The sequence below is a fragment of the Daktulosphaira vitifoliae genome, unplaced genomic scaffold, assembly GCF_025091365.1.
Source record: "Daktulosphaira vitifoliae isolate Bord-2020 unplaced genomic scaffold, ASM2509136v1 Scaffold_5, whole genome shotgun sequence".
NCBI lineage: Eukaryota > Metazoa > Arthropoda > Insecta > Hemiptera > Phylloxeridae > Daktulosphaira > Daktulosphaira vitifoliae.
In genome coordinates this window covers 1,290,495-1,317,655 of record NW_026099576.1, presented here as the reverse complement: position 1 = coordinate 1,317,655, position 27,161 = coordinate 1,290,495, and the positions used below count along the sequence as shown (strand labels likewise).

At 26.8% G+C, this 27,161-nt stretch overlaps 1 protein-coding gene across 1 annotated transcript in view; it reads right to left on the bottom strand.

Annotated features, from left to right (window-relative positions):
- Positions 1-27,015, bottom strand: part of LOC126908340 (beta-alanine transporter) — a 29,546-nt gene extending 2,531 nt beyond the window's left edge. Inside the window, exons 1-8 of the mRNA XM_050690329.1 lie at positions 26,548-27,015; positions 26,372-26,480; positions 21,093-21,196; positions 18,290-18,444; positions 12,851-13,019; positions 12,650-12,776; positions 12,480-12,598; positions 12,159-12,373 (exon numbers count right to left, since the gene is read on the bottom strand). Coding sequence (XP_050546286.1) covers positions 12,159-12,373; positions 12,480-12,598; positions 12,650-12,776; positions 12,851-13,019; positions 18,290-18,444; positions 21,093-21,196; positions 26,372-26,480; positions 26,548-26,708 — 1,159 coding nt within the window. The 5' untranslated portion in view covers positions 26,709-27,015. The remainder of the gene's footprint in view (positions 1-12,158; positions 12,374-12,479; positions 12,599-12,649; positions 12,777-12,850; positions 13,020-18,289; positions 18,445-21,092; positions 21,197-26,371; positions 26,481-26,547) is intronic.
- Between the last annotated feature and the right edge of the window lie 146 nt (positions 27,016-27,161).

Genomic DNA, 27,161 nt, shown 5'->3' with positions numbered 1-27,161 from the left:
ATCTTATTATATAATAGAACAAGGAAAAAAACGCTTTTCTGGGAAAATTACTTAGCGTGCTCGGATTTTCAACATTTTTTTTTTCGACGAAAATACTCGGTCACCAGACTCCGGGCAAATTATTGGCGAAGGTCGGAAAATTTTTGCCGCTCGCCCGCGAGCGTTTTAAAATTTCGACCGTTTTCGAGAAAAACGCTCGCTGACGCCAGCGTTTTACGACTTGAGGTTTGAAATTTTCATCAGACCCGCCCAATGACATTCCTGAGATATGATAAAAAAATCAATTCAATCCGTTCATTTTTCACCGTTTTACGAGCTTTTTTTTTTTTTCTTTTTTAAGTCCACGCGCATGGTTGTATTATGCGCAGTGATTTATTTCTGCTGATACGTTTATTATGAACCTTAATTATATGGTGTATTATGTATTATTATTAGAACACTATTTTGCATTTGCCCTATTTTAATCAAGGAATGTTATATGTTATATATAAATTTCAAGACGTTATAATTATTTAAGTTTGTACATTCATTATAAGAACAGTACTAAGTACAGAGTTAATAATTTTCTTTTTTCTCATGTATGATGTATGAGACTATGTGTTTATCTTTTGAATAGGGATTCATCTATGATAACTATGATGTTCATCGTTTAATCGCAGTTACCAATATATTTATCAAAATTAAATTTTTATTTTTATTATTAATTTTAATTTAAATTTACAATGTGCTACTTATAATAACCTGCTAAATTTTTTTTTAATTATTCTATAATATAAACACAATTATTATAATTAGATTATCAATAATTTTTGTGTATAAGGCGCGTAAGGCTCGAAGGGCCCCGGGTCTGGGGCGGAGCCTCAGCTAGGCGGAGCCTAGTATTATATAATTTTTAAAATTAATTGTTTTCAAATTATTATTGATTTTGATTTTTGATATGTTAAAAATAATAATTTTGAACCTACTTTTCTTAATCCTTTAAAGTGAAAGTTTTAATTAAAAAAAATTAATTTACTGCCATAACTTTTAGCTCAACTTGCAAGTTTGGAATTGACATTATTAAATAGAAAAAAATGAAATTGTTAAGATTAATATGCAATCAGGGAATTTCATAATTACTATTTATAGTACATTTATCAGAAAAGTTTGATTTTTTTACATTTTTATCGTAATACATCATTTAAATAAAAATCATAGTAATCATTTCTAATTAACTTTTGGTGTTTAAAAAGATTCTACAATTAAAATATTCAGAATTTAATTAATTTTAATGATTAAATATCTAAAAAAACCAATAAATAAAAAGTTGTTAAAAAGATTTACTCAATTGAGCGTATTATAAAATTTGATTATAATTGTAAAAATCCATCGTTAAATTCAGGTGAAACTAAAAATCATTTTTTTTTTAAATTTATGATTTATATAGCAACATGTTACAAAAAAAATTGGAAAATTATAGACTAGTAGTAGCACACACAAATAGAGTTAAAAAATTAATAAATTACAAAGTAAAGTTATTTACTCTTGTAGTTAAATACTTTTATCATATCATATCTAATTCGACAATAAATACTTTAAGAATATTAGAAATTAATGATTTTAATTGTTTGTATGGAAAAAGTTGGTTAAGCTACTTTTTATTTGAATAAGGATTATTTTTTCGATTTTTAAGAGTAATAACTTAAACTAAATACGAATTGTAATCATTTGATGTATCGTTGAAAAAAGTAGGTCTAGGGAGGGTTGGCAAAATAAATCGTAGCCACAAAAAGAACCACATAGTAAAATAATATTAACATGAATATAAATTTCTTCTCACGAGGGAAGACTATAGTGATAGGGTCCTTTATATTTATTGAAGTTATTGAATCTAAATGAAATAAATATCAAATGAATTGAACATTTTATTCTAACTTAAAAAAAATGCAAAACATTAATTGCCACAAGTATATTCGAACCTCGTACCCTATGCGTGGAAGACATAAGTGTACCGATTTGGCAACTGTTCATTGTTTTCGTCAAATGATAAAATTGGCTATTTAAGCTAACTCAAATTTAAAAATTACTTTTTCTACTTTAAAATAGTAAAAAAATTTTGATGATTTTAATTTCTTATGTCTTATGAATTTTATTCTATGTCAATTAAATTATATAATATTCATGAAAGTCAGTGTATTGACCTTATAAGACATTTTAAAATAAAATAAAATACAAAACCCAGGATTTTAACACAAAAATAGCATATTTTTGAATACGGTAGCCATTTGCGCTTAGAAGATAGGTTGTCGGGATAAATTTTTTTTTTTAATTTTATAGTACATGACATAAGCTTTAATTTTATATATGTTAATAGGACACAGAATTTCCGGAACATTTTCAAAAATTAAGTTGAAATAGTTAGTTTTTGTAAAAAAGTTACTACTTTAAATCTCCCCCTATGAGCAGGTTAAGTGTTAAATATTTATAAAAATGCTATCAAATGAAAGGAAAATATCTAAGGTTTTAGTATAAAAAGAAATTATGTTGATTTGTTTATTTTTGAAAAAGTTATAGAAGTATTAAGAAAAAAAAATGAAAAAAATCACAAAATTCACAGATTTTAAAAATTGTAATTTTTTTTAACATTTCCCCTATTTGCGGGGAACGAGGGAAAAATTTTCAATTTTTAAGGGTAATGTATTCAACTAGATACGATTTGTGATCTTTTGACGTATTGTTGAAAGAAATCGGTCCAATGAGAGCTGAGAAAAAGTGGCAACAGACATAAAAAAAAAAAACACATCATGGTAAAATTAATACCTTCTCAGCTTCGCATCGAAGCTAATACACGGTTGTTTTGTTATTAATCTAAAATTATAAAATACAATATTAATAATGCACAAAATATACTTAAAATAACCAACCTATTTCATAGGTTATACTAAAATTCTATTGTTTTAGTTGTTCGTGGTAAATGATTTTTGACGCAAACTGCTACTGGCCATAATTTAAGAAGAAACTTTGGAAGCAGTTTTGCAGAGTACGTCCATTAAGTCACATGCTAGGTTTATATTTATATTTTTATCATTAGTGCTTTCACAATATTTCTGTAAATTTTGATCTTTCTTGTTTCAAAAAACGAGAATAGCAATTTCACTTTTTCCATACAAATAATATTTTAAATAAAAATCAGTAATTAAATTATTATATTACATACTTTTGATTGACACGGTTCATGTGTCTTCATGTTACACGTTATCCCTTATCATTTATCTTCTTATAGAAGATAACTTTAAGACACAACGGGTTGCTATTATAATCTTAGAAGGAATAATCGATGGAAAAAATCATAGAGGAAAACCAAGGTTGCAATACATAAGTCAGATAATAGAAGATCACGGATGTAATTCATATGAAGAGTTCAAAACATAAAACAAAAAAAATTATAACTCAATAGGCCTGCAAATAATAAAAACAAGGTTTTTTTTACTGTCCCTGACTTACCTATCTAAATTGAATTACGTTAATTAAAATTGATACTAATTAGAGAAAACGGCTGTTTACTTATTAAGAATTTAGGAATATGTATATATAATAGATAAGGATTATATAACTAGATACCAATAACATCTAAGGGTGTAATTAAAGGGAGGCAAGAAGATGGCTTGTCTCTCTTAAGTTACCACAATTGGCCAACAAGATATATATTTAAAATATTAAAAAAATTATATTGATAATATATTCAACAAATATTTCGAGTTAAATATTCTATATTTATTCTCATTAATATATTTTCATAATATTTATAAGCAAATATTTAAAAAGATATTTTTTAAACACATTGTAGAAATATTTTTAGTATAATATTCAGTATCTATTCTCTTTAGTATATTCACAAAATATACATAAACAAATATTTAAAAAATTTTTTTGTGAGCATATTATGGAAATATTTCAATAGAATATATTAGCTTCGATGCGAAGCTGATAAGGTATTAATTTTACTATGATGTGTTTTTTTTTGTGTCTGTATACGCTCAATTTCAGCTCTCGCTGAACCGATTTTGATGAAAAATATGTCAAAAGATCACAAATCGTATCTAGTCGACAACATTACCCTCAAAATTAAAAAAAATCCCTCTTTCCCCGTAAACGGAGGAAATCCTTCAAAAAATTACAAATTTAAAAATCGCTAATTTTCGATATTTTTTCAATTTTTTTTACTTAAAATTGCCATAACTTTTTTAAAAATGACCGAATCAATATAATTTTTTTTTTTATAGATACCTTAGATAATTACCTATCATTTTATATATTTTTGTGAACATTTGACCCTTTAACAGCCCACAGGAAGGGCTTCCAAATGGTAACTTTTTTACAAAAAATTAACTTTTTCAACTTAACTTTTGAAAATGTTCTGGAAAGACTGACACTTTAATATATATATTAAATTAAAGCTTATATAATATACTTAAATTTGAAAAAAAAAATTTGACCTCTGGACTTGTCTTTGTGGTGAAAATGGACATCAAAGTTATAGTAAAACGTACGATTTCCATGAAAAAAATTCTCGATTTTATATGTTATATTATTTAATTTATATTTTATATAACTTTTGGAAAAATGTATGGATCTATATTATTATTTTTTTATAATAAATATTTATATACCCCTTTCATCTGGCACGCTTTTTTTGTAAATCGGATCATACCCCTTTTACAAGGGGGGTCAAAACTTTAAACATGCGTATTGTTACTAAGATATTTTCAATTTAATTTTTGAAAGTCTTCCGGAAATACTGACATTTTTATATATATCTTAAATTAAAGCTTATGCAATATACCTTAATTTGAAAAAAAAAATTTGACCTCTGGATTTGTCTTCATGGTAAAAATGACTACCGTATTCAAAAATATGTTATTTTTGTGTTAAAATTCTGGGTTTTGTATTTTATATTATTTTAAAATATCTGACAAGGAGAGTACAGATTTTCATAAATATATTATATAAATAAAATATTAATATAGCATAGAAATTTAAACTTATTTAATTTTGTTTGCTTCTTTTAAGTCGAGAAAAATAACTTTGAAATTTGATTTAGCTTAAATAGCCAATTTTTTCGATTTAGGGTACCAACGTACGGTTGCCGAGTTGGTAAAACTTATGTTTTACACGCTTGGAGTACGAGGTTCCAACCCGCGTATGGCAAAGAATTTTTTGCATTTTTTCTTAATTCTTTTTAAGTTAGCATAAATTTTTAACTTGTTTGATTTTTATCTCATTTAGATTCAATAACTTCAATAAAGATCAAGGATCCCATCACTTTAGTCGTCCCTTGCAAGAAGAAATTTCTTATTCGTATTCAAATTATTTTACTATATTTTAGATTTTAGCTTCGATACATAGCTGAGAAGATATTTTTTTGTGACTATCATTTATTTTCTCTGCTCTAACTTGACCTATATTTTTCAACGATGCGTCAAATGATTACAATTCGTATCTAGTTGAAGATATTACCCTCAAAAATTGAAAAAAAATTCTAATTTATCAATGAAACAGTTACTTATCCCATGTTCTCCATACAGACAATTAAAATCATTCATTTCTAATGTTTTCAAAGTATTTATTAACGAATCAAGTTTGATATGATAGGTTTCAACTACAAAATTCAATCATTTTACTTTGTAATTTAATAAATTTTTTACTGTATTTGTGTGTGCAACTACTAGAATATAATATTCAAAATTTTTTGGTAACATGTTGCTATATAAATCATTTCTAAAAAAAATGTTTGTTAGTTTCTTCTGAATTAACAATGGATTTTTACAATTTTAATCAAATTTTATAGTACGCTATTAAGTAGATCTTTTTAACCACTTTTTTAGCTTTAATGCGAAACTGAGAAGGTATTAATTTTACTATGAAGTGTTTTTTTTTTATTGGTTATTTTAGTTAAAGTAAATCATTAAAATTAATTCAGTTCCTATTTTAATCGTAGAATATTTTTAAACGCCAAAAGTTACTAGGAAATGATAACTATTATTTGTATTTAAGTTATATATTACGATATAAATGCAAAAAAAATATTGAGCTATTCTGATAAATTTACTATAAATAGCAATAAAAAATTTCCTGACTGCATATTAATCTTAACGATACAATATTTTTAATTCTCATAAAATTTTCTATTTAGTGATGTCAATTTCAAACTTGCAAATTGAGCTAAAAGTTATGGTAATAAATAATTTTTTTTTTACTATAAACTTTCACACAATGCAACTTTAAAAGATTAAAAAAATAGGTTAAATATGACATTTTCCATATTTTTAACATATTAATAATCAAAATCAGTATTAATTTAAAATAATTTTTTTTTCTTAATTATTTCTTAATAATAAGTAATAATATAAAAATTTAGATTGAAAAAATCTAATTGCACATTTAAAACATCGCATCAATATCTTTATATTTTTATACACGTTAAAAGTAAAGGAATATACAACTACATTATTATTTTTATAATTTCTGTTGTGTGTTAACTTTGTTAACTGTTATAACTTTATCAAAAATGACCAAATCAGTATAATTTTTTTTATAAATGCATGTCTTTACCTAACATTTGTTTTTTTTTTTTATAAATGTGACCCTTTACCTGCCCACAAGAGAAGAGGGATTCAAAATGACAACTCTTTTTTTTTAGTTAAAGTAAATCATTAAAATTAATTCAGTTCTGGATATTTCATTTGTAGAATCTTTTTAAATACCAAAAATTACTAGGAAATGATTACTATTATTTCTATTTAAGCTATATATTACGATAAAAATGCAAATAAACATTGAGCTTTTCAGATAAATTTACAATAATTAGTAATTATAAAATTTCCTGACTGCATATAAATCTTAAAAGTAGCATTGTTTTAATTCTCATAAAATGTTCTATTTAACTTTTAGCTAAAAGTTATGGTAACATATTCAAATTTTTTTACTGTAAACTTTCACAAAACTTTATCAAAAATTTTTCATCAACTTTAAAGAACCAAAAAATAGGTTATAAATGTAAATTTGGACTGATTATTTTTAACATATTAAAAATCAAATCAGTAATAATTTGAAAACAATTTTTTTTTTCTTTTAATTATTTTTTTATATATAATTATTAATAATATAAAAAATTAGAAGTGATAGAAAAAGTGTAATTGCAGATTTGAAAATAACGCGAAAAGTTGATTTAGAAAAGTATATTTTTGCTTCTGATGAAAGTTCCTTGTAGTCCAGTGCATTTATTTATAGTAACAAACAGTTTTTATTGAAAATTATTGTATCAAGCCCTTTAAATTTTTATACACGTAAAAGTAAAGCAAAATATTACTTCTTTATTATTTCTATAATTTCTTCGTTTAAATTACAATATTAAATTATTGAATATCAATTTCATACTGAATTTAATAATTATAATTAGTATTTATTTATTTATTATAGTTTAAAATCAAAGAACTACTAATCAGGATATAATCAAAGAAATAAGAGTTGATGTTGCTTTTGGAATAATCCATCAATTTCTCTAAATGAAACACTATCTACAGATTTGCATCGAAGCGTTTCTTATGATAGTGATTTTAATCACTGTCAGATATCATCTATACTTGTCCCATCTATGCCTCATCCACACTGTGCCTCGACCCCACTGTGCTACCGTTTTGTTATACAAATTTATCATAATAATGATATGTAACGTTTTTTTTTTTATTATTTTTATGAGATATTGTCATAATATTTGCTTCAAAATATTTAAAAAAGTATTTTGTAAGAATATTTTGACAATATTAATATATCGAAATTGCTATATGGGTATGTAAGAAGTATAAACAGTGTTGAATATAGAGTACTATCAAGTGATGATGATATGGTAAAAGGGTGGAAAATGTGTTTTGAAAAATTACTGAATGAGGAGTACCCAAAAAAAAACATTAGAGGATATCTTATGGAATGTGACACTGGTAGATTTAATTAGTGAGAATAAGGTATGGGAGGCTGTGCCGTTAATAAAAAACAATAAAGTAGTAGGACCAGATGAAGTACCAGTAGACATTTGGAAAATATTAGGCGGTGTTAGCTTAAAGTGGTTGAGGAAACTTTTAAATAAAATCTTATTAGAAGAGAAAATTCCAAATAAATAGAGGAATAGTATTGTGGTGCCGATATTTAAAGGAATAGGTAACATACAGGAGTGTGGAAATTATAGAGGCATAAAGCTTATGAGTCATAGTATGAAAATTTGGGAAAAGATAATAGATAAGAGAATAAGAAATGAGACATCGGTATCTAAAAACCAGTTTGGATTTATGCCTGGTAAGTCAACAATGGAGCCAGTATTTTGTGTGAGACAACTAATAGAAATGTTTAGGGAAAAGAAGATAAAGCTGTATATGGTATTTATAGTTTTGAAAAAAGCATATGATAGAGTACCGAGAGAGTTTTTAAAGTGGGCATTATTGAAAAAAGGAGTCCCGAAAAAGTACATTAATATAATAGAAGATATGTATGATGGCACTTGTAACAGTGTAAAAAGCGTAAGAGGAGTAACAGAAGGTTTTCGGGTAATAGTAGGAGTGCACCAAGTTTCTGATTTAAGCCCTTACTTATTTGCTATAGTGATGGATGAAATTACTAGAGAAATACAAGGAGAGAAGTCGTGAGGCATGTTGTTTACTGACGATATAGTGTTAATTGGAGAAAATTAATCAATGGCTAGAGATGTGGAGATCAGCTTTTGAAAAATAGAGTTTAAGAATAAATAGAAGTAAGACAAAGTATATAGAGAACGATATTGACAAAGGAAAATACGAGGTAGATGAAATGAGGAGTTCAATGACAATAGGCGAGGATGTGATAGGAAAAGTGGAAAGTTTTAAATATTTAGGATCAGGTATGCAAAAGAGCGGGGGTATTGACGAAGATGTAAGACACAGGATAAAGTGCGGGTGGTTAAAATGGACAGAAGCGTCTGGTGTGTTATGCGATAAAAGAATTCCAATGAGGATAGGTAAATTCTATAAGACTGTATTGAGACCAGCTATGATGTACGGTTCAGAGTGTTGGGTGGTTGACAAGAGAATAAAGCAAAGAATGAGTGTAGCAGAGATGAGAATGCTTAGATGGATGTGTGGAGTGACTAGGTAATATATAAGAGGGACTATAGGTGTAGCGTCAATCGTGAATAAGAGAAAATAGATTTAGATAGTGAGGTTATGTTATGAGGAGAGAAGAATCGGAAACTGTAAGAACAATTATAGAAATGAACGTTGAAGAAAAAAGAGGTAGGAGTAGACCAAAAATGAAATGGAGAGATCATATTGATTACGATATGAGGACGGCTAATGTATTTATATATGATGTGGGAGATCGTGTCAACTTAAGTAAATATACCATTGAATTATTTTAATGAAGGTTCATAACCTTCAAAAATTGAAGGTTATGATAATTTATGTTAATCAGTCATTCATTAAATTAATTCAAAATTAATTTGGTGTTGTATTGTGTTGATTAGAACAAGTGCAAGCAACTTATAAAAAATTAAGAAAAAAGTGCAATTAGTATTATGTATTCCTGGACTAGTATTTGACACATGCGTTACCAAACTGCCACATATATAGATTGATGCGCTTACTTAAAGACAAAAATAACTATTCAAGCTAGTTCAAGTTTTCAATATCTTTTTTCTCCGTTTAAAGTAAGTGTTGATATTATTAAACAACACACTGGGTATAGTAATATTATTTAAGATAACAGTTTAATGTATTTTTACTTATGTTAGTATAGTACAAGGCCAAAGTGACACCTTCCTTTTACGATTATGTTGTTTTATTCAATGCAGCCTGATGTATACATGTTTACAGTTTAGTCGTAGTTTCGCCGTCTATTTAGTAAAGTGACCCGTTGCCGTTGTACATCTCTTATATTATATGTTTTGATATTATATACTATTATATTACGAATAACTTCTAAATATTTTAATTATTACATAACCTATTCCATTCAATAGTAAGCATTGGCAAAAAATTAAAAATAAGTATAACTATAGTATCAATATAGATTTGATTTATTTAATTTTATTGAAAATCGGTGATCCTATCACTGTAACCTACCTTTTCAGTTAAATTAGTTTTGTCAATTATTTAAATATTGGTCATTACACGTCTCAGGGCGATTGGGTGAATAGAACTAGTTTATTATCCTGGAACCCTTAAAAATATGTATGGGTTTATTATTAAGTAAATCTGTTAAGTAAGCTCTTATATAAAGTATAAGCAATAGTGTTCATTGATATTAGGGTACCATATTATTATTACATAAAAATTTAAGTATTGATATGTTAACTAAAATAAATTTTTAAAACTATTAATTTGTCATGGTATACGTTAATTTTATACTTGTTATTAAAATTCCTTTTTTAATATTTCTAATTTGATATTAACAGTAAAAATATATAAATTTGACTATTTTTTATGCTGCACAGCTAATTATTTGTAATATAAACAGTCTAAGTGATAACAATACATTTGTTATGGATACTATTCATTAAATTAATTTTGAACGACTTGATTAAATAATATATATTTATATAAATGATTCACGAGATTGACGCTGATAAATTATCAGTACTGCCGGAATCGATTGGCAGGGGGAGGGCAAGTGCCCCTTGGTAAAATACGAGGGGGGCAAAAGTATCATTATTCCTCTCCAATAGAATCTTACAAAAAAATTATGACTAAAAAATAAAATTATATATTATTAGGATTAAGTTAAAAAATTTTTTTAATAATTTTATTTAAAAAAATGTATAGATGATATCTGATAGTGATTATGATCAATATCATAAGAAACGATTCGATGCAAATCCGTAGATAGTGTTTAATTTAAAGAAATTGGTAGATTATTCCAAAAGCAAAATTAAATCCTATTTTTTGTTTAACTTTGACTGTTACTTGCACATAGAGATAAGTCATTTGTACAAATTTTTCTTTTAACTTCTAATATAAAAAATAAGCTTTATTTTAAAAAATATTTAAAAGACGCAGTACTTCCGAAATATTTAACAAAGTTAAGTTGAAAAAGTTATACTTTTTATACGCATTTTTCAAATTTGAACGCCCCCCTGTAAAAGAGGAAATTGTCTGATTAAAAAAAAAGTAAGTTACATGATAGAGGTATATATAAAGTATTTAAAAACAAAATTTTAGGTTGATCTATACATTTTTTAAAAAGTTTTTTGAAAATCAAAAATTTTAGCACAAAAATAGTATGTTTTTAACTACCGCAACCATATGCATAGAAGTTAAGTCGCCGAGCAAAAGTTTTTTTTTTTTAATTTATAATACGTAATAGAAGCTTCAATTTAACATATGTTTAAAGGGCGCAGTATTTTCGGAACATTTTCAAAAGTTAGATTGAAACGTTGAATATTGTGAAAAAGTTGCTATTTTGAAATCCCCTGGAGGTAAATTAATGGTCAGATTTTCAAAAAAATTATATCAATTGAAAGGGAAATACCTTATGTTTCTATACAAAAAAAAAATTATTTTTTTACGTTCATTTTTCAAAAAGTTATGACAGTTTTAAGAGAAAAAAATGTCAAAATTTACCGATTTTAAAAAAATTATATTTTTGGGGGGAATTTCCTCCAGTTACAGGGAACGAGGGAAATTTTTTTAATTTTTAATGGCAATTTTTTCAACTAAATACGATTTGTGATATTTTAAGGAATCGCTGAAGAAATCAGAGGGAAACAACTTTAAACTTGCACACGACAAATGTGTTATAACTATTTTAATAAAAATGTAAAATTAAGAATATACAATTAATTTTCTCCTTTTAATTAATTTTAGTAGGGAGTACGATCGTCCAGTCGTTCAAACTACGAGCTGCGCGCTAGTAACACTTTTATGAATATCAGTATTGTAGTAAAAATATTTGACGAGTAAGGTATTTAATAACGTATTCTAAATTGTTTTAAACATGTTATTAGCTATTATAAATTTATTACTGTGTAATGTTTATAAAACGATTCCCAAAAAAATTACTTTTCATATTTAAATTTTTATCCGGAGTATGCCTCAATTATGACATAACTAAAAATCGCGATAATTACTAATTAAAATAAACAAATATGATATACATACCTAATTGAGGATAATTAGTAGATAAACAAGCAATTCCACCTATTAGCATACTTGTACATAACAAACTTTTCCGGCCATATTTATTCATAGCGGGCCATAGTAATATATAAGTTGGCAATTCAACTATACTTACTAAGAAAAAATTTAAATGTTCGTCAGAGCTTAAAGATGGAGTGTAATAAGAAAGTCCAACATAAACAGTTGTATTGACAAACCTAATAGTAAAATACAAAATTTAAAGACAAACAACTATTGGATAAAAGAGAAAATTTTATTTTAATATATTATAAAATAAATTTTGTGTTATAAATATTATACTACCAAATAAATGTTACTGAAAAAGTTTTAAAACGTAAATTTGGATTTTTAAATAAATGCATCATATTGTAAGTTTCATTTGATTTATTTTTTTGAATTTTCTGGATATCAATAAATTCTACCTAAAAAAATATAGTTTTAAATGTAATACTACCGTTAAATATGTAATATACTTTCAAATTTTCAAAATAAGAACTAGAAATGTTTTTTTTGTTTGTTTTTGATATTTTCTGTAAAATAGTTTTAGCTTCATCGAAATTTCCTCGAGCAAGTAGCCATCTCGGAGATTCTGGGAATTCCCTTTAACATTTGTTATACACTTATTTATTATGCATTAATAATATGATGAAATTAACTTTAGTCATACAGCTTACCACCAATATAAAAAAAATAAGATAAAAGGCAAAGATGTCGATAAAGCAAGATGACGCCAATCTCGAAAGAAGTACAATAATAGAGATAAAAGCACCATGCTAATAGAATGAGCTATATTAGTAAGTAAAATACAAGTAGTTCTATAAGTCGGACCCACAAATTCCATAGCTGCAAAATAATAAAATAAATTTAACATAATATAAAATATCACAATATCAATAAAATATTATTATTTTTATTTCTTGTTCGCGACAAAAATGTAACGAGCAAAAAAATATATAACTAAATTTTAAGGTATTACTTTCTTTTAACAATAATTTAAATAGATGGCGAGGACGACAGGGGTGGTTATTGAATTAAAGTACCGTATTAGCTATTTGTATTTGTAATCCCTTATGTAATATACATGTATATTAACTCAAAAATTTGAAACTTTGAATGTTTATATCTAATAAACGAATAAAGTTTTATTAAAAATTAAAATCCCTTTACTATTAAATTAAAAATATGTGTTTCCATTAAAAAAAACAAAGTTGACACTCTTACAAGGTATAAGGGCCGAACTAAAAAAGTATTACATAGTAAATAATTTAAGAATAATTTGTAACTAAAGATAACAAAAAAAGAAATATATAAATTATATTTATTCTGTAACTTCCCTCAGAGGGACACTCAGTGTTACGGGTTTAGCGAACCTGGGGCCTCAAGCTGTGGCGTAGGGAAAGTGGCGCTACTATCGCCCAATACATTGTAAAGTGTATTGCAATAGCCCCACGCTGGCCTTAAGTGGTTGATGTGGAATGGCCCTCCAGGTTGGGAGTTTAGTGCAGGGTTAATAACTCTGCCTAGTAAAACAATCTTTCTTCAGGACTCTAACACCAAGCCTTGAGATAGATTATTCGGAAAAAAGACTGAAAATTGGAAATCGGATTTATTTTGTGGTACTTGGTATTTACGAACTTTATTTAAACAAGGAGCAGCATTGAATTTAGTAAGAGAAGCAGAGAAGTATAGAATTAAATATATTGCCCTGCAAGAAGTGAGATGGGAAGATGCAGAATCTAATAAAATATCTTAAACAACCATCATTAACGGAAATAGTGAACAAGGACATAGATTAGGGGACTAGTTTCGCGATACATGAATCAATAATCCACATGGTGAAGGATTTCAGGGATATTAATCCAAGAATCTCCACGCTAACACTAAGGATTAGAGATTTTCGAATAGTTCTAATTAATGCTCATGCACCCACCGAAGAAAAAAAGTTTTACTCTACATTAGAAAACGTAATGGACGCAGCAGTTGGTGATGTTAAAATAGTTCTAGGTGATTTTAACGCTAAAATCGGCAAGGAAGTGCTGTATAGAGCGGTAATCGGGACACATAGCCTACATGAAGCTTCAAATGGCAACGGTATGAAGCTAATTAATTTTGCTGTAGGAAAAGAACTTTGTATAAAAAGCACTATGTTCCCGCGCGAGGCGATTTATAAGTACACCTGGGTATCCCCTGATGGAAAATATAAGAATCAGATAGACCACGTTCTGGTAAATGAGAGGTTTAAGAATGGAATTACTAATGTTCAAACATTACGTGGGGCACACTCTGATTCTGATAATTTACTAGTGGGTTTTTGAATACGTATAAAGCTAAAAAAGCACAATAAATGTAATGTGACATCCATGAGAAGATATGATTTGGAGAAGTTGGAAGACAAGAGGATTCTCAAGGATTATAATAGCACAACCAAGAAGATTTTTGAAGAGAAGCAGATAAAACATACCAGTGATGTGAATGAAATATAGAATAATGTCAAAGATACTATAGAAACAGCATCGACGGAAGTAATAGGAACAAAAAGAAAGGTATCAAAAGTTTGGTTCAATAATATATGTGAGGAAGTAATACACAGAAGAAAAGCTGTTCGTGAATAATTGTTAAAGAATACGGACAATGAGACAAAGAGAACAAGGTTTATCACACGATGAAAGGAAGCAGATAACATTTTAAGATGTGAGAAAAAAAAATTTGTGTGTAACTTGCTTGAAAGGACAGAACAAGATTTTAATGCGAATAAAACACGTGATATGTATAAGACAATTAAGAATCTAAGTGGAGATTTCAAAGGAAGCGAACATTTTATTAGAGATAGTAATGGATCCTTGGTTACTACAGATGAAGATATAGCTAAAGAATGGGAGAAATAATTTGAAGAGCTACTGAACTGTAAAGAGCCAGACGAGTTGTTCACGTTTGTCCTAGGAAATATAAACGACCATGAATGCCTAGAGCCAACTCTAGAAGAAATAGACTTACAAATAAACAATCTGAAAAACTATAAGTCTCCAGGCTGAATTGATTAAAAAAGGAAGGGAGGACGTGACACAATGGATCTTGCATGTGATAAAAAAAGTATAGTTAACGGAAAAATTTCCAGAAAATTGGAAAACGTCCCTAATCTGCCCAATACACAAAAAAGGAGATTAAAAAGACCGTAATAATTATAGGGAAATTGCCCTATTGAATATGGCGTACAAAGTGTTCTCAAATTGTATTCTAAAAAGAATAAAGGAAAAAGCTGAACAGACAATTGGTGAGTATCAAGGTGGTTTTAGACCAGGGAAGTCAACGGCGGACCAAATATTTATTATTAGACAATTATACTAAAAAACATGGTAATTCGATAAGGAGATACATACGTTATTCGTTTACTTCAAAAAAGCATACGATAGTATTCATAGGGAAAGTCTCATAAATATTTTGAAAGATTTCCGATTTTCCCCAGAAGCTGGTCAATTTAGTCTCAATCAGCATCATGAAATATGTGGTCAAAATAAAAGTCGGAAATATGAAGTCGGAGCCAATTACAGTAAAATCCGGCCTTTGACAGGGTGATTCCATCTCAACCATTCTCTTGAACTTGGTCATGGAAAAAGTAATAAGAGAGATGAAAATCGAACCCCACGAAGGAATAAAATTCCGGAACTCAGCTATTTCATTATTGGCATATGCCAATGATATAATATTAATGGACGAATCTCAAGATGGAGTTAAACGGCTCTGTGAAAGACTTAATGACGCAGCACAGAAAGTAGGACTACAAATTAATGAACAAAAAACTGAATATATGATTATAGGTAGACAAAATTGGATGGATCACGTTTTGGAGGTAGATCATTTTAAATTTAAAAGAGTCAATTCTTTCAAATATCTTAGCTCAGTTGTGAGTGAAAAAAATGATATCTCTAAAGAAGTAGCCGCGAGAATCCAAGCGGGAAACAGGACTTATTATGGTTTGGAGAAACTATTAAGTTCTAGATCATTATCAAGAGAGATAAAGAAACGTTTGTATACCAGTCTAATACGACCAGTGATATTGTACGGATCAGAAACCTGGGCACTAAGGAAATCAGATGAGAATAAGTTCTTAATACTAGAATGGAAAATATTACGGAAGATCTTCGGTCCAATAAAAGATGATTTCACGGGAGAGTGGAGAAGAAGAAAAAATATAGAGCTACAAGAAATGTTTAATGAAAATAACATAGCAGAGACGATCAAGAAAAGAAAGTTGCGATGGGCAGGACATGCAATGCGAAGCCAGAACTCTCTACTAAGAATATTGTTGGAACAGAATTCAGTAGGAAAAAGGTTCTTGGGAAGACCAAAATTGAGATGGAAAGATATAGTTAAGAGGGATAAAGAAGACTTAGGAGGCGGAGCAAAGTGGAAGGATTTGGCGATGAATAGAGATGGCTGGAGAATTGGTTGTGAGACGGGATGATCCTAGCGGCCGATTAAACCAAAAGAAAAAAAAAATTCTGTAACTAATTGAGTGGGTTATGATAAAAAAAATCAACCTGTATATGACTAGTTTTGACTTTTTTTACCAGTAATATCTAATTTCTTACTGAAAATCTTTTTCAGTAAGTAGATGGAAAAATTTCAAAAAGTAAATGGACCTGTAAAAAAAAGCAAAAATAAAGAGAGGAGTGTGATGATGTTGCTTTTTTCACCCTATCTATTAAATCTTTTTATTGAAATGAGCATAGATATAATAAAAATCAAGATCAATGGAACAAAAATAAATGGCCAACATATACGCTGTATTTACTTTGCAGTTGACATTGTTATTTTAGCAGAGTTTAAACATGACATGAATAATATGCTAAAAATTCTATCAAGTGATAAATTTAAAATGAAAATAAATTCTATGAAAAACAAAACAATGCTTATAAATAAAATGTACTCAGATTTAAGTCTTAATATACAAAGAAACAATTTACGATTAAAACAGGTCCGATAATTCTGCTACCTTGGAAGTATCATAGCTTCCAAGTACACCAAATATCAAAAGAAGAATAAAATTGATAAAGCAAACATTCCAAAACAAGAATTAGCTTCTCTCCAATAATTATCTGAGTATTGGTATAGTATTAGTATTATCTAAGTTTTTTATGATATCGACATTAGCAGGTATACAATATTATTATTATCAATGGTAGTAAGACACATTGTTGTGAGTTTATAAATACACTAACTGACAATACATAAAGTATATCTATTGATAGTCATAATTAATAATAAACAATCCGTGAATGTGACAGCAATGTCATATAAATCCAATGTAATAACTTATTACGTATTATTAATAACTAATTACATAAATATGAATAAATTAAGCAAATAAATGGTTATGAAAATATTATTGGTAGAAATGTAGTAAGTTACAAGAAGATAAATTAAATATTATTCTGAGTATCATATGATAAAAATAAAAGTATATAATTTTATTTTTATAAAGATAAATTTGATATTTTGCATTACTGACTAAATTTTAAGATCATGATCGTCATTAGTCATACTCATGAACAAAATAACTAATAAATTTATATAATAATGCCCAAAATCAATTTTTACTAAAAATTGTATCTTACCTAATATCTTAATTTGTGAAAATAAATTTTTAGAGATATTGGTAATAGACAAATATATCTTTTAAGATATAAACCAATAATTAATTCCTATTTGTATACTTTTTATTGTAAATTTTCAATAGGTGGTACCATATCTCAAAAATAATACTTCAAAATTGTTAATTGACACGCAAAAATTTTATTCAGTCTCTTTCCTATTGCATAAAAATATTTATATGCTCCTATTTAACTTACAATAATTATCCCTAATGACTACCTTTTTTTCTTTAGTTTCTACTGGTTTCGGGTGTTGAAAGAAATTACCCTAATAAATATTTTTTTTGCAATTCAATTTTCATTTATTAATTAAAATTAAATAAATGTTTATTCAATACATTTTTATGGAAAAATTACTATTACTATTACTATAAAAATTACTAAAAAATCATTAATATTTTAAATAAATTACTCTGTATATATTTATGTCTACATAATTTTTAATATACAGTATTGACTTACGGAGCACATTTGGAGTAGCTAAGATCGCAGGTATGGTAAATCCAACACCAATTCTAAAAATTAACCAAGTCCAAAAATCATTCGCAAAAGCTGTAGTTACACCAAATATACATTCAATGAATAAATAAATAAAAAATGATGGTCGTCGACCAAACCTAAAATAATGAATAATAAGTTATTTTTGTTAATTTATCATATTTTATATGACAATCAAACATACATATAACAGAGAAATATAATAAAGAGTAACAATAACAATGTAAATAATAAACAGTGGTATGAATAAAAATATTTTAATAGTAATATAAATAGTCAACCAATAGTGTTACAACAAATCAAACATTTTGTGTAGATTCATATGAAAAATAGATAGAAATTAATTAAACGAAGGTCTAAATTATGGTTTACAAGTGTATTTTTTAGTCATTCTTGAACTTCTTTCATAGCTAAATCAAGTCCTTTAATACCACCTCCAAATCGAAACATTAGACATTAAACATTATGTAACGTGCCTGACTGTCTGTTTCTAACCACAAACGCAGTATGATGTGTCCATTATTTTTTATTTATACATAAGGTAATTACACTTACTCTGCTCCATTCTTACTCTGTTGAGTATTCTGTCAACGGGAAATTAAAGCCAAGAATTGTGTGGTTAGAATCTTTTATTGTGTGTAGGTTGTGTATCGGTTGTCTATTTTTACTTAAATTTTACCTCTGCAGACCCCAAATTATTCCAGTTTAATGGGTGTCAATATATATATCTTATATATCGAGGTCGGGAGCCTGAAATCATCACTGAAGACTTCGAGATCAGGAGTTTTTAATTTTTTGTATTACCATGGAAACTGCAGCATATATTTTTGATTTTATTTTATTTACCCTTTCCAGGTAATACTTGAAATTTAAAGACATATCTAGTTTAATACTGAGATATTTTGGGTATCGTTCGTTGAGTATAGATACTCCGTCAATAGGCAAGTTAATCTTACTTTTGGCTTCTTTGTTGTTAGGATTATTTTTATATTATATGTTTAGTATAATACAATGTATGTCATGCCTTATTGATAAAAAAATTATAAAGGATTTAAATAATTTTAAGATAAAAATGATATACCTTAGTTTAATTCTAAAAGTTAAAAGAAAAATATAAAATCAAAATTAAAACTAAAAGCACTTTAAATTTACTAAAAAATTTCTTTATAGTTTTAATTTTAAAATTATTTATTCATTAAATTGTCATCTTCATTGCAAAACTGCGCAATTTAATTATTCAAATTTATTCACCAAACAAAAAAGATAACATAATTTTTATTTTATAAAAAATGATCTTATTATACAGGGTGGCCCACCACTCACTGACAACTTAAATAACTTTTGATCCAGTTAATATTTTTAGTTGATTTTTTTTTTAAATAATAGTTATACGTTAGGTCTATAGCTATATCTCAATAATTAATTTTTTTACATTTTATTAAAAATATTAATTATTTTAAAATTTTAAATAAAATGTAAAAAAAAAATCTAAGATAGCTATTTTGTAGAGTAGAATTTAAGAAAAATTTTAGTAAAAAAATATCTTATTAATATTCAGTAGTAAATATTCTGTAGCGTTTTGAAGTTTGTAAAAATTTGAATTTTCATGTACTATTTTACGGTTATAAACATTGAAATACGTATTGAGAAAAGGACAGAAGAAAACGCTATCTTTTCATGATTACTGTGTATACATATGATGATAGTGTGTATACATTACAAACATGGCATTAATACCATGATAAGAAATTAGATAAGGCAATTATTACTTATCACTCTCATTCAAAAGTATATTGAAAAGATATCGTTTTCTTCTGTCCTTTTCTCAATTTTAATAAAATTTTTCTTAAATTCTACTTTACAAAATAGCTATCTTAGATTTTTTTTTTACATTTTATTTAAAATTTGAAAATAATNAAATTTAAAAATAATTAATATTTTTAATAAAATGTAAAAAAATTAATTATTGAGATATAGCTATAGACCTAACGTATAACTATTATTTAAAAAAAAAATCAACTAAAAATATTAACTGGATCAAAAGTTATTTAAGTTGTCAGTGAGTGGTGGGCCACCCTGTATAATAGAACAAGAAAAAAACGATTTTCAGGAAAAATTACTTAAAGTGCTCGGATTTTCAATTTTTTTTTTCAACGAAAGTACTCGGTTACGAGAGTCTGAGAAAATTATTGGCGAAGGTCGGAGAATGTCTACCGCTCGCTCGTGAGCGTTTTANTTGGCGAAGGTCGGAGAATGTCTACCGTTCGCTCGTGAGCGTTTTAAAATTTCGACCATTTTCGAAATTTAAGATCTTATGATTTGAAATTTTCACCAGATCCGCTCAATGACATTTCTGAGATATCACAAAAAATTTAATTCAATCCGTTCACTTTTATCCGTTTTACGAGCATTTTTTTTAAGTCCACGCGCATGGTTATAATATGGGTATTGACTTATTTGTGCGCATGTTTATTTTGACCCCTAATTTGTAACATATGAATTTTTATGACAATTTAATTTTCTATTTAATTAATTTTTAATATGATTTCTTTTAAAAATGTTTATAATACAAATATGTTGATGTATTTAATCAAGTTTATTATTATATATATATATATATATATATATTTTGTTTGAACTTTTCCTGTATAATCAGCTTACTGTTCAATTGTACTTTTTTCGCTTTAAACTTTTTTTTTTTTTTGTCCATGCAGAGTTTTTATTAAGATACGATTTTGCAATTGTAATCATAATAATTAAAACTGACCCATCTTGAAGATATCCAAATAACAGCATTCCGAACAATCCACTTAAACCAAATAATGATAACGCTAGGGTTGGATAAAATTGTTTAGAACAAACCAAGTTCCACTGAAATAACATTCAATTATCTTTAGACACTAGTATGTATAAAATTAAAAATATTAGTAATAATAAAACTGAATGAACACTGCACCCGATGGTATTCAATGGGGTTCGTTAACGTTCATGGTTTTATTTTGTTTTAAGTCAGGCTATGCCGAGGAAAAAGAATAAAAAGTGAGTGGACTGTATGAATGAATGTAGAATGACTTAAAATATATAATTATAACAATTCAATGTATTATACAAGAATCATGAAATCTTATATACACCAATATGGATAGGGGGACACTTAAAACTAATGCCAACTATGGTGCTGATATAGACAAATAATAAATTATAAATGTGAGTAAGTCTTAGAAAGAAGATGAACAAGCATTATAATTATCGGCTAATTGAAACACGGCTGATGATAATATTGAATATTGAAAGGATCAGTAGAAGTCGTATACAAGTAGTTGACCAACGTGTACAATATGCTGTGAACGGTACTGTGATGTATCTCAGGAAATATATAGACTCAACGGCGATACACAGAGCGCACAAAAGTGCGACAATCGCAAAGGTGATATTTTACTTTTACATAGAGATGGGATTTTTGACTTACTGATATGAATCAATTCATTTGAATCAGTTCACTCAAATAAGTTGACTCAGTGAGTCAACTCCAAATCCCAACTCCCAAATCGTCGAATCTTTAAAGGCGTGATTCTGACTCGTGAGTTGTAAAAGTTTGTGGAACGCGAATTGCAACTCACAACTCGCAAGGCATACTCATAGAGTGCATTCTAAATGCGTCTTAATAGTTATCTTAGCTAGATTAATATGAAATATCAATGAATTATTGTTTTACACAAATGTGAATAATAATTTATTTTACTCATTGTAAATAATTATTATTTATTAACTACTATTGTAAAATGCAATGTAATATTGCTATCAATAATTTTTTATTCATTATTTGTTTATATATATTGGAATTAAATTAAAGCGCGAAAGAAATGAGAATCAAATTCAAATTGTATGTACATTATGGAAAAAGTAATTGGTTATTACTAATTAATAATTTTATGAGATAATGGGCCTCAAACCATGATTTTTACCTATAAGATGGTTGAGCTAATTTTTAGTTAAAACTTTTAATCATTCAATAGTTTGATTCCTTTTTTCTTCTGTTAAAATTTTAGATTCTCAATACATACCCACAATAGTTACTCAAAAAGTAATTTATTTGGTTATTTGATGTTTATAAAATATTTTTCTATTATTAAATTTTTTAATACTTTTACTAATTATATTTAAATTTGTTAATTATTATTGAAAAAAAGAGTAAATTTAAAATCTAAAAAAACTATTTTTTTATTATTAACATCAACACATAGATTTATTTATCTGTTAAATTAGGTATATAAATACAATGTAGGTATTATCAATGTTTAATGTTTAGTTCATGCAGTGAGAAAAATAGGTCTCTTCTCTCGTAAGTAAAATTTAACAAATTATACGTAAAAAACTAATTTTTACCCCTATTTATTAAATTTCAACCCTTCTGCGGCACGAAAAAAAAATATTAGACAATCACCAAACATCACAAAATGTACTTTTTTAACCTATAGAACAATTCTAGGGGGCGTTCAAGCAATAAAAAAAAACTTTGAAAAATAAGAATCACCCTAATACACATACACTGTCCACCACTGTCAATACCTGTATGATTTTAATATATTTCATTCTTATATCTTTTTGATATTCCATAGATTGTTAGACCGATACCCTTTCTTAAATCGTTGTGGTCGTCGTCGGTGTGTTGAAAAAACTTTCTCTGTTTTATATAAACCATCATAGTGGTATTTTGTTGTGTGCGTGCAGTCAATTTTTTCGTGAGTGATCGTTTTTCTAAAAAACGCGTGTTTACTTTTTTTAGACGTCGACCATTTTCGACCATCATCCGGTGCTAGGTATCGTATTTATTTTTAATTAATAGTAATGTGTTAAGCCTTTTGTTTTTCTTTTATTTATTTTGATAATTGTTGTATAATACTAGTGTGGTTATACATTTAATATGATGAACTATTATTTTTTTATAATAATCAGTCAATTATTATTACACGGTTATTCTTTTTATTCTTTTATTAAGTGTTCACCACTCTTATAATACTTATCCTAACTAAACGGTAGCATACGAAAAATAAAGGTTTATGTAGTAATAAACCAACTTTATTTTTACAATATATTATACAGCGTGTTCAGTAAATAAAGAAACAGGCCAATTGTTAAAACAATGAGAACAATAAAAACCCGTTTCTTTACTTACCCAAACATTTAATATCATATGTCGTATATTACAAATTTTCTAATTTCGTATTTTGGTGTGCGCAGGAGTGACGTCCAGTTTTCGACTAATAATACACGGGTGGTAAAGGTATATATAATTTGTTATCGTTGTGCTATATTTAGTTGTTTTTGGTCTACTCTCCATGTCTGCATTGTCGTCGCAATCTTAGCGCATTTTAGCTATAAGTTCTATAGCGATTGCAAGCCAGTAGTTTTGTATTCGTTTTGTTGTAAAAGTAAAATATCACCTTTGCGATTGTCGCACTTTTGTGCGCTCTGTGTATCGCCGTTGAGTCTATATATTTCCTGAGATACATCACAGTACACAGTATTTGATATTAGCCTAAAAATAGTGCTTGATGAATTTATTGACATTTTTCGTATTAGACTATATTATGAAATATAGTATTAAGATAAAAAGCCAAGCACTATTGGCACAGTGGTGACGTAACATAGTTGGATCAAGTATAATGATATCTGACAGTGATTAAAATCATTATAAAAAAAAGCTTCGATGCAAATCTTTAGATAGTGTTTAATTTTAAAAAATTGGTGGATTATTCCAAAAGTTACATGATCTGCTAGTTCCTTATTAATATCCTGATTAAGATAAAGTATGTCGAATGAAAAAGGCAGGTAAAGGGTCAGATTTATAAAAAAAATATACCAAAAGATAGGTAAAGACATCATGCATCTATAAAAAAAAATTATATTGATCCATACATTTTCCAAAAAGTTATGGCAGTTTTAAGTAAAAATAATTGAAAAAATGTCAAAAATTAGCAATTTTTAAAATTTGTAATTTTTTTGGAGATTTCCCCCATTTACGGGGAACAAGGGAAATTTTTTCAATTGGTTGAGGGTAATGTCTTTGACAAGATACAATTTGTGATCTTTTGACGTATCGTTAAAAGAAATCGGTTCGGTGAGAGCTGAGAAAAAGTGGTAACTGACATAAAAAAAAAAAAAACCACATCATAGTAAAACCAATACCTCTCAGCGTCGCATCGAAGCTAAAAAATGACCTATGTAGATAAGAACCACCTTAATGTGTATATTGGGAACAATTATTAACTTAATACCAAATATTGTGTGTATAGCGTACACCATGACAGCAACAGTACTGTTTTCTGATTACACGGCCAAATATAACGTACGACCGCCCATTAGCAAAGCAAAATATAAAATTTATCTATACTATAAGAAAAAATAATAGATATAAAGGTTCACATTTTGTTACTACAGTATAAATGGTATCGTCAGTGAAAAATATCATTATTATAAACAATGCTTAGATGCAAATATCTTTAGTTTATTGTTAAAATAGTGCAATTTAAAATCAAATAGATCAGTGAGAATATGTTAGAACAATTTTTTTAATCATAAAATATATTTAATGATCATTAATTTGATTTAGGTTTTGATTTGTCAGATATCCTACAACATTTTCAAAAAATGATAAAATTAATATTTTTGTAAAAATGCGAATTGTAAAGTGACACTTCCTTACAGAGGGTTCGAAAAATAAAAAATATTAATTTTAACTATTATACTAATTTTTATTAACAATAATTTGTTATTAATATACATAAATGCACTGCATATTTTGTTTTGAATAATTCACCAAAATTATATAAATAATTTAATTACTTAAATTATAAAAACAAAAATGTACATTTGCATACATTAAAATTTTTTTTGAAATTTCACACACCAGTTTTTCAGTAAATAAATAAAAAATATTTCAAAAAAAAAAAATTATAAAAATAAATTTATGACCTGTTAAAATTTTTGAAATCATAAAGATACCCCAGGATTCTATATGATTATATATAATACATAATATTTTTATAATTTTTTATGATGAGGTTTTACAACATTTTCAATAATTAATAATAAAATTTATTCATTTTTAATTTTTTAAGTAATTTTGAGAAATGTTTTTTTTTATAAAAAATTTTTTTTAATATTTAAATTAATGATGCAATGCAATTTTTTTATGTCATATTAACATGATTCAGTATTATAATAAAACTGTATTTTGAAGTTTTTTAATTTGGCCATTATTTAGTTACATAATTTTTAAAAAGTAATAATTTTAAATGATTTTGAAGCTACTTTATTTTACTTTTTTTCGCGGTGGAACATAAAATTAAATTATACAAATTTCACACAATATTGTTACATATGTTAAATTTCTATTAGGAAAATGTCAACTTTGAAGTTTAATTGAAACAAACTTAAAATTAGGTTTGAAAGTTACTTTTATTTAAATTTTTTATGTTGTAAATTATTACAAAAACTAAATGTTTCATAATTTTTATGGCCTAGATTTTATTACTAATTTATTTAGTTAAAAAATATAGTTTATTATTGTAAAATGTATAATACGTATAATATATTATACAATAACAAACAATTTTCATCGCAATGTAGTCCATTACTTTTACATTAATTAGATAAACAAATCGAGGTAAATGTCTCAAACACAAATTGGTACATAATATTAACTTATTATAGACATGCTACTGCTTTAATTTAATTTTTGTTCTACAACTGTTCGTGACATTTATAATTTACATGTAAAATTGTCAATGCGATTTTTTTATTTTATTTTAACGGAAATGTCTTCATTCATATTAAAAAAGTCAAGTTCATAAAAATTCTTGTTTGTGTAAATGATATTATAACCTTTTACAAAACTTTTTTGGTGTTCATTACTTAAATAAAAATGTGTTGAAATACATTTTCAGATAGTATACTGATCCTGAATGGGAAAATTGTCTGATTAGTGCAAACTATTGATACAGCAATTGATAATATGTAAACATAACTAATTCATTCACTTACTTCGGTTACAATTGTAGACGAGTAACGACTAAAATCATAATCCCAGCTTTCGCAGGTTTCATTATTTATGTCAATACATGTATTAGTTTTAAATGTATAATTAGAATTTCTAAAGTAACATTTTTTCACAATTTATGATTTGTATTTAAAAAGGTTACCATAAAAATTATTCTTACTTGTCTTCTTTACACCAAAACACAGGAGTAGCAGCCATAAATAATTGATTATATGCATGAAATCCACATGGTAATACACAAGGTAAAACAATTATCCACATTAATCTTTTTTGATACGAGCCATATTCTCCAACATCCATTAAAATTTTATCAAAATCCATATTCAGTATTAAAAAGACTTGTATGTTTTAATGTTAAATGCATTATAATCAAAAATATCTTATGAACACGGTTTATGTATATACGGTTTAATTAATTTTAACTCCCCTTTTTACTCTTTTGTAAACTCATTAACCTTTTTAAACTATCCCATAGAATTATTGTCTAGTAAATACACAAAAATTAAAATACAGACAAAATCTTAATTAAATATACAAATGCCCTATACAGTATTTGGATGCGGTAATTGGAAGAGTAATTTTTTAATTAAAAAAAATTAGTTGACTTGTCAAACGACTTCCTTCAGTTTTGGAGTAAGAGAAAGAAAGAAAAACGATCTAAGATCTCTTAGATTAATTTTTTATAAGTAAAATGAGACTAAAACAATATTTAAAAATTAATCTTCTTTATTTAGTACTTAAACTGTTAAAATAATAGGATTTATCGCTGCTAGT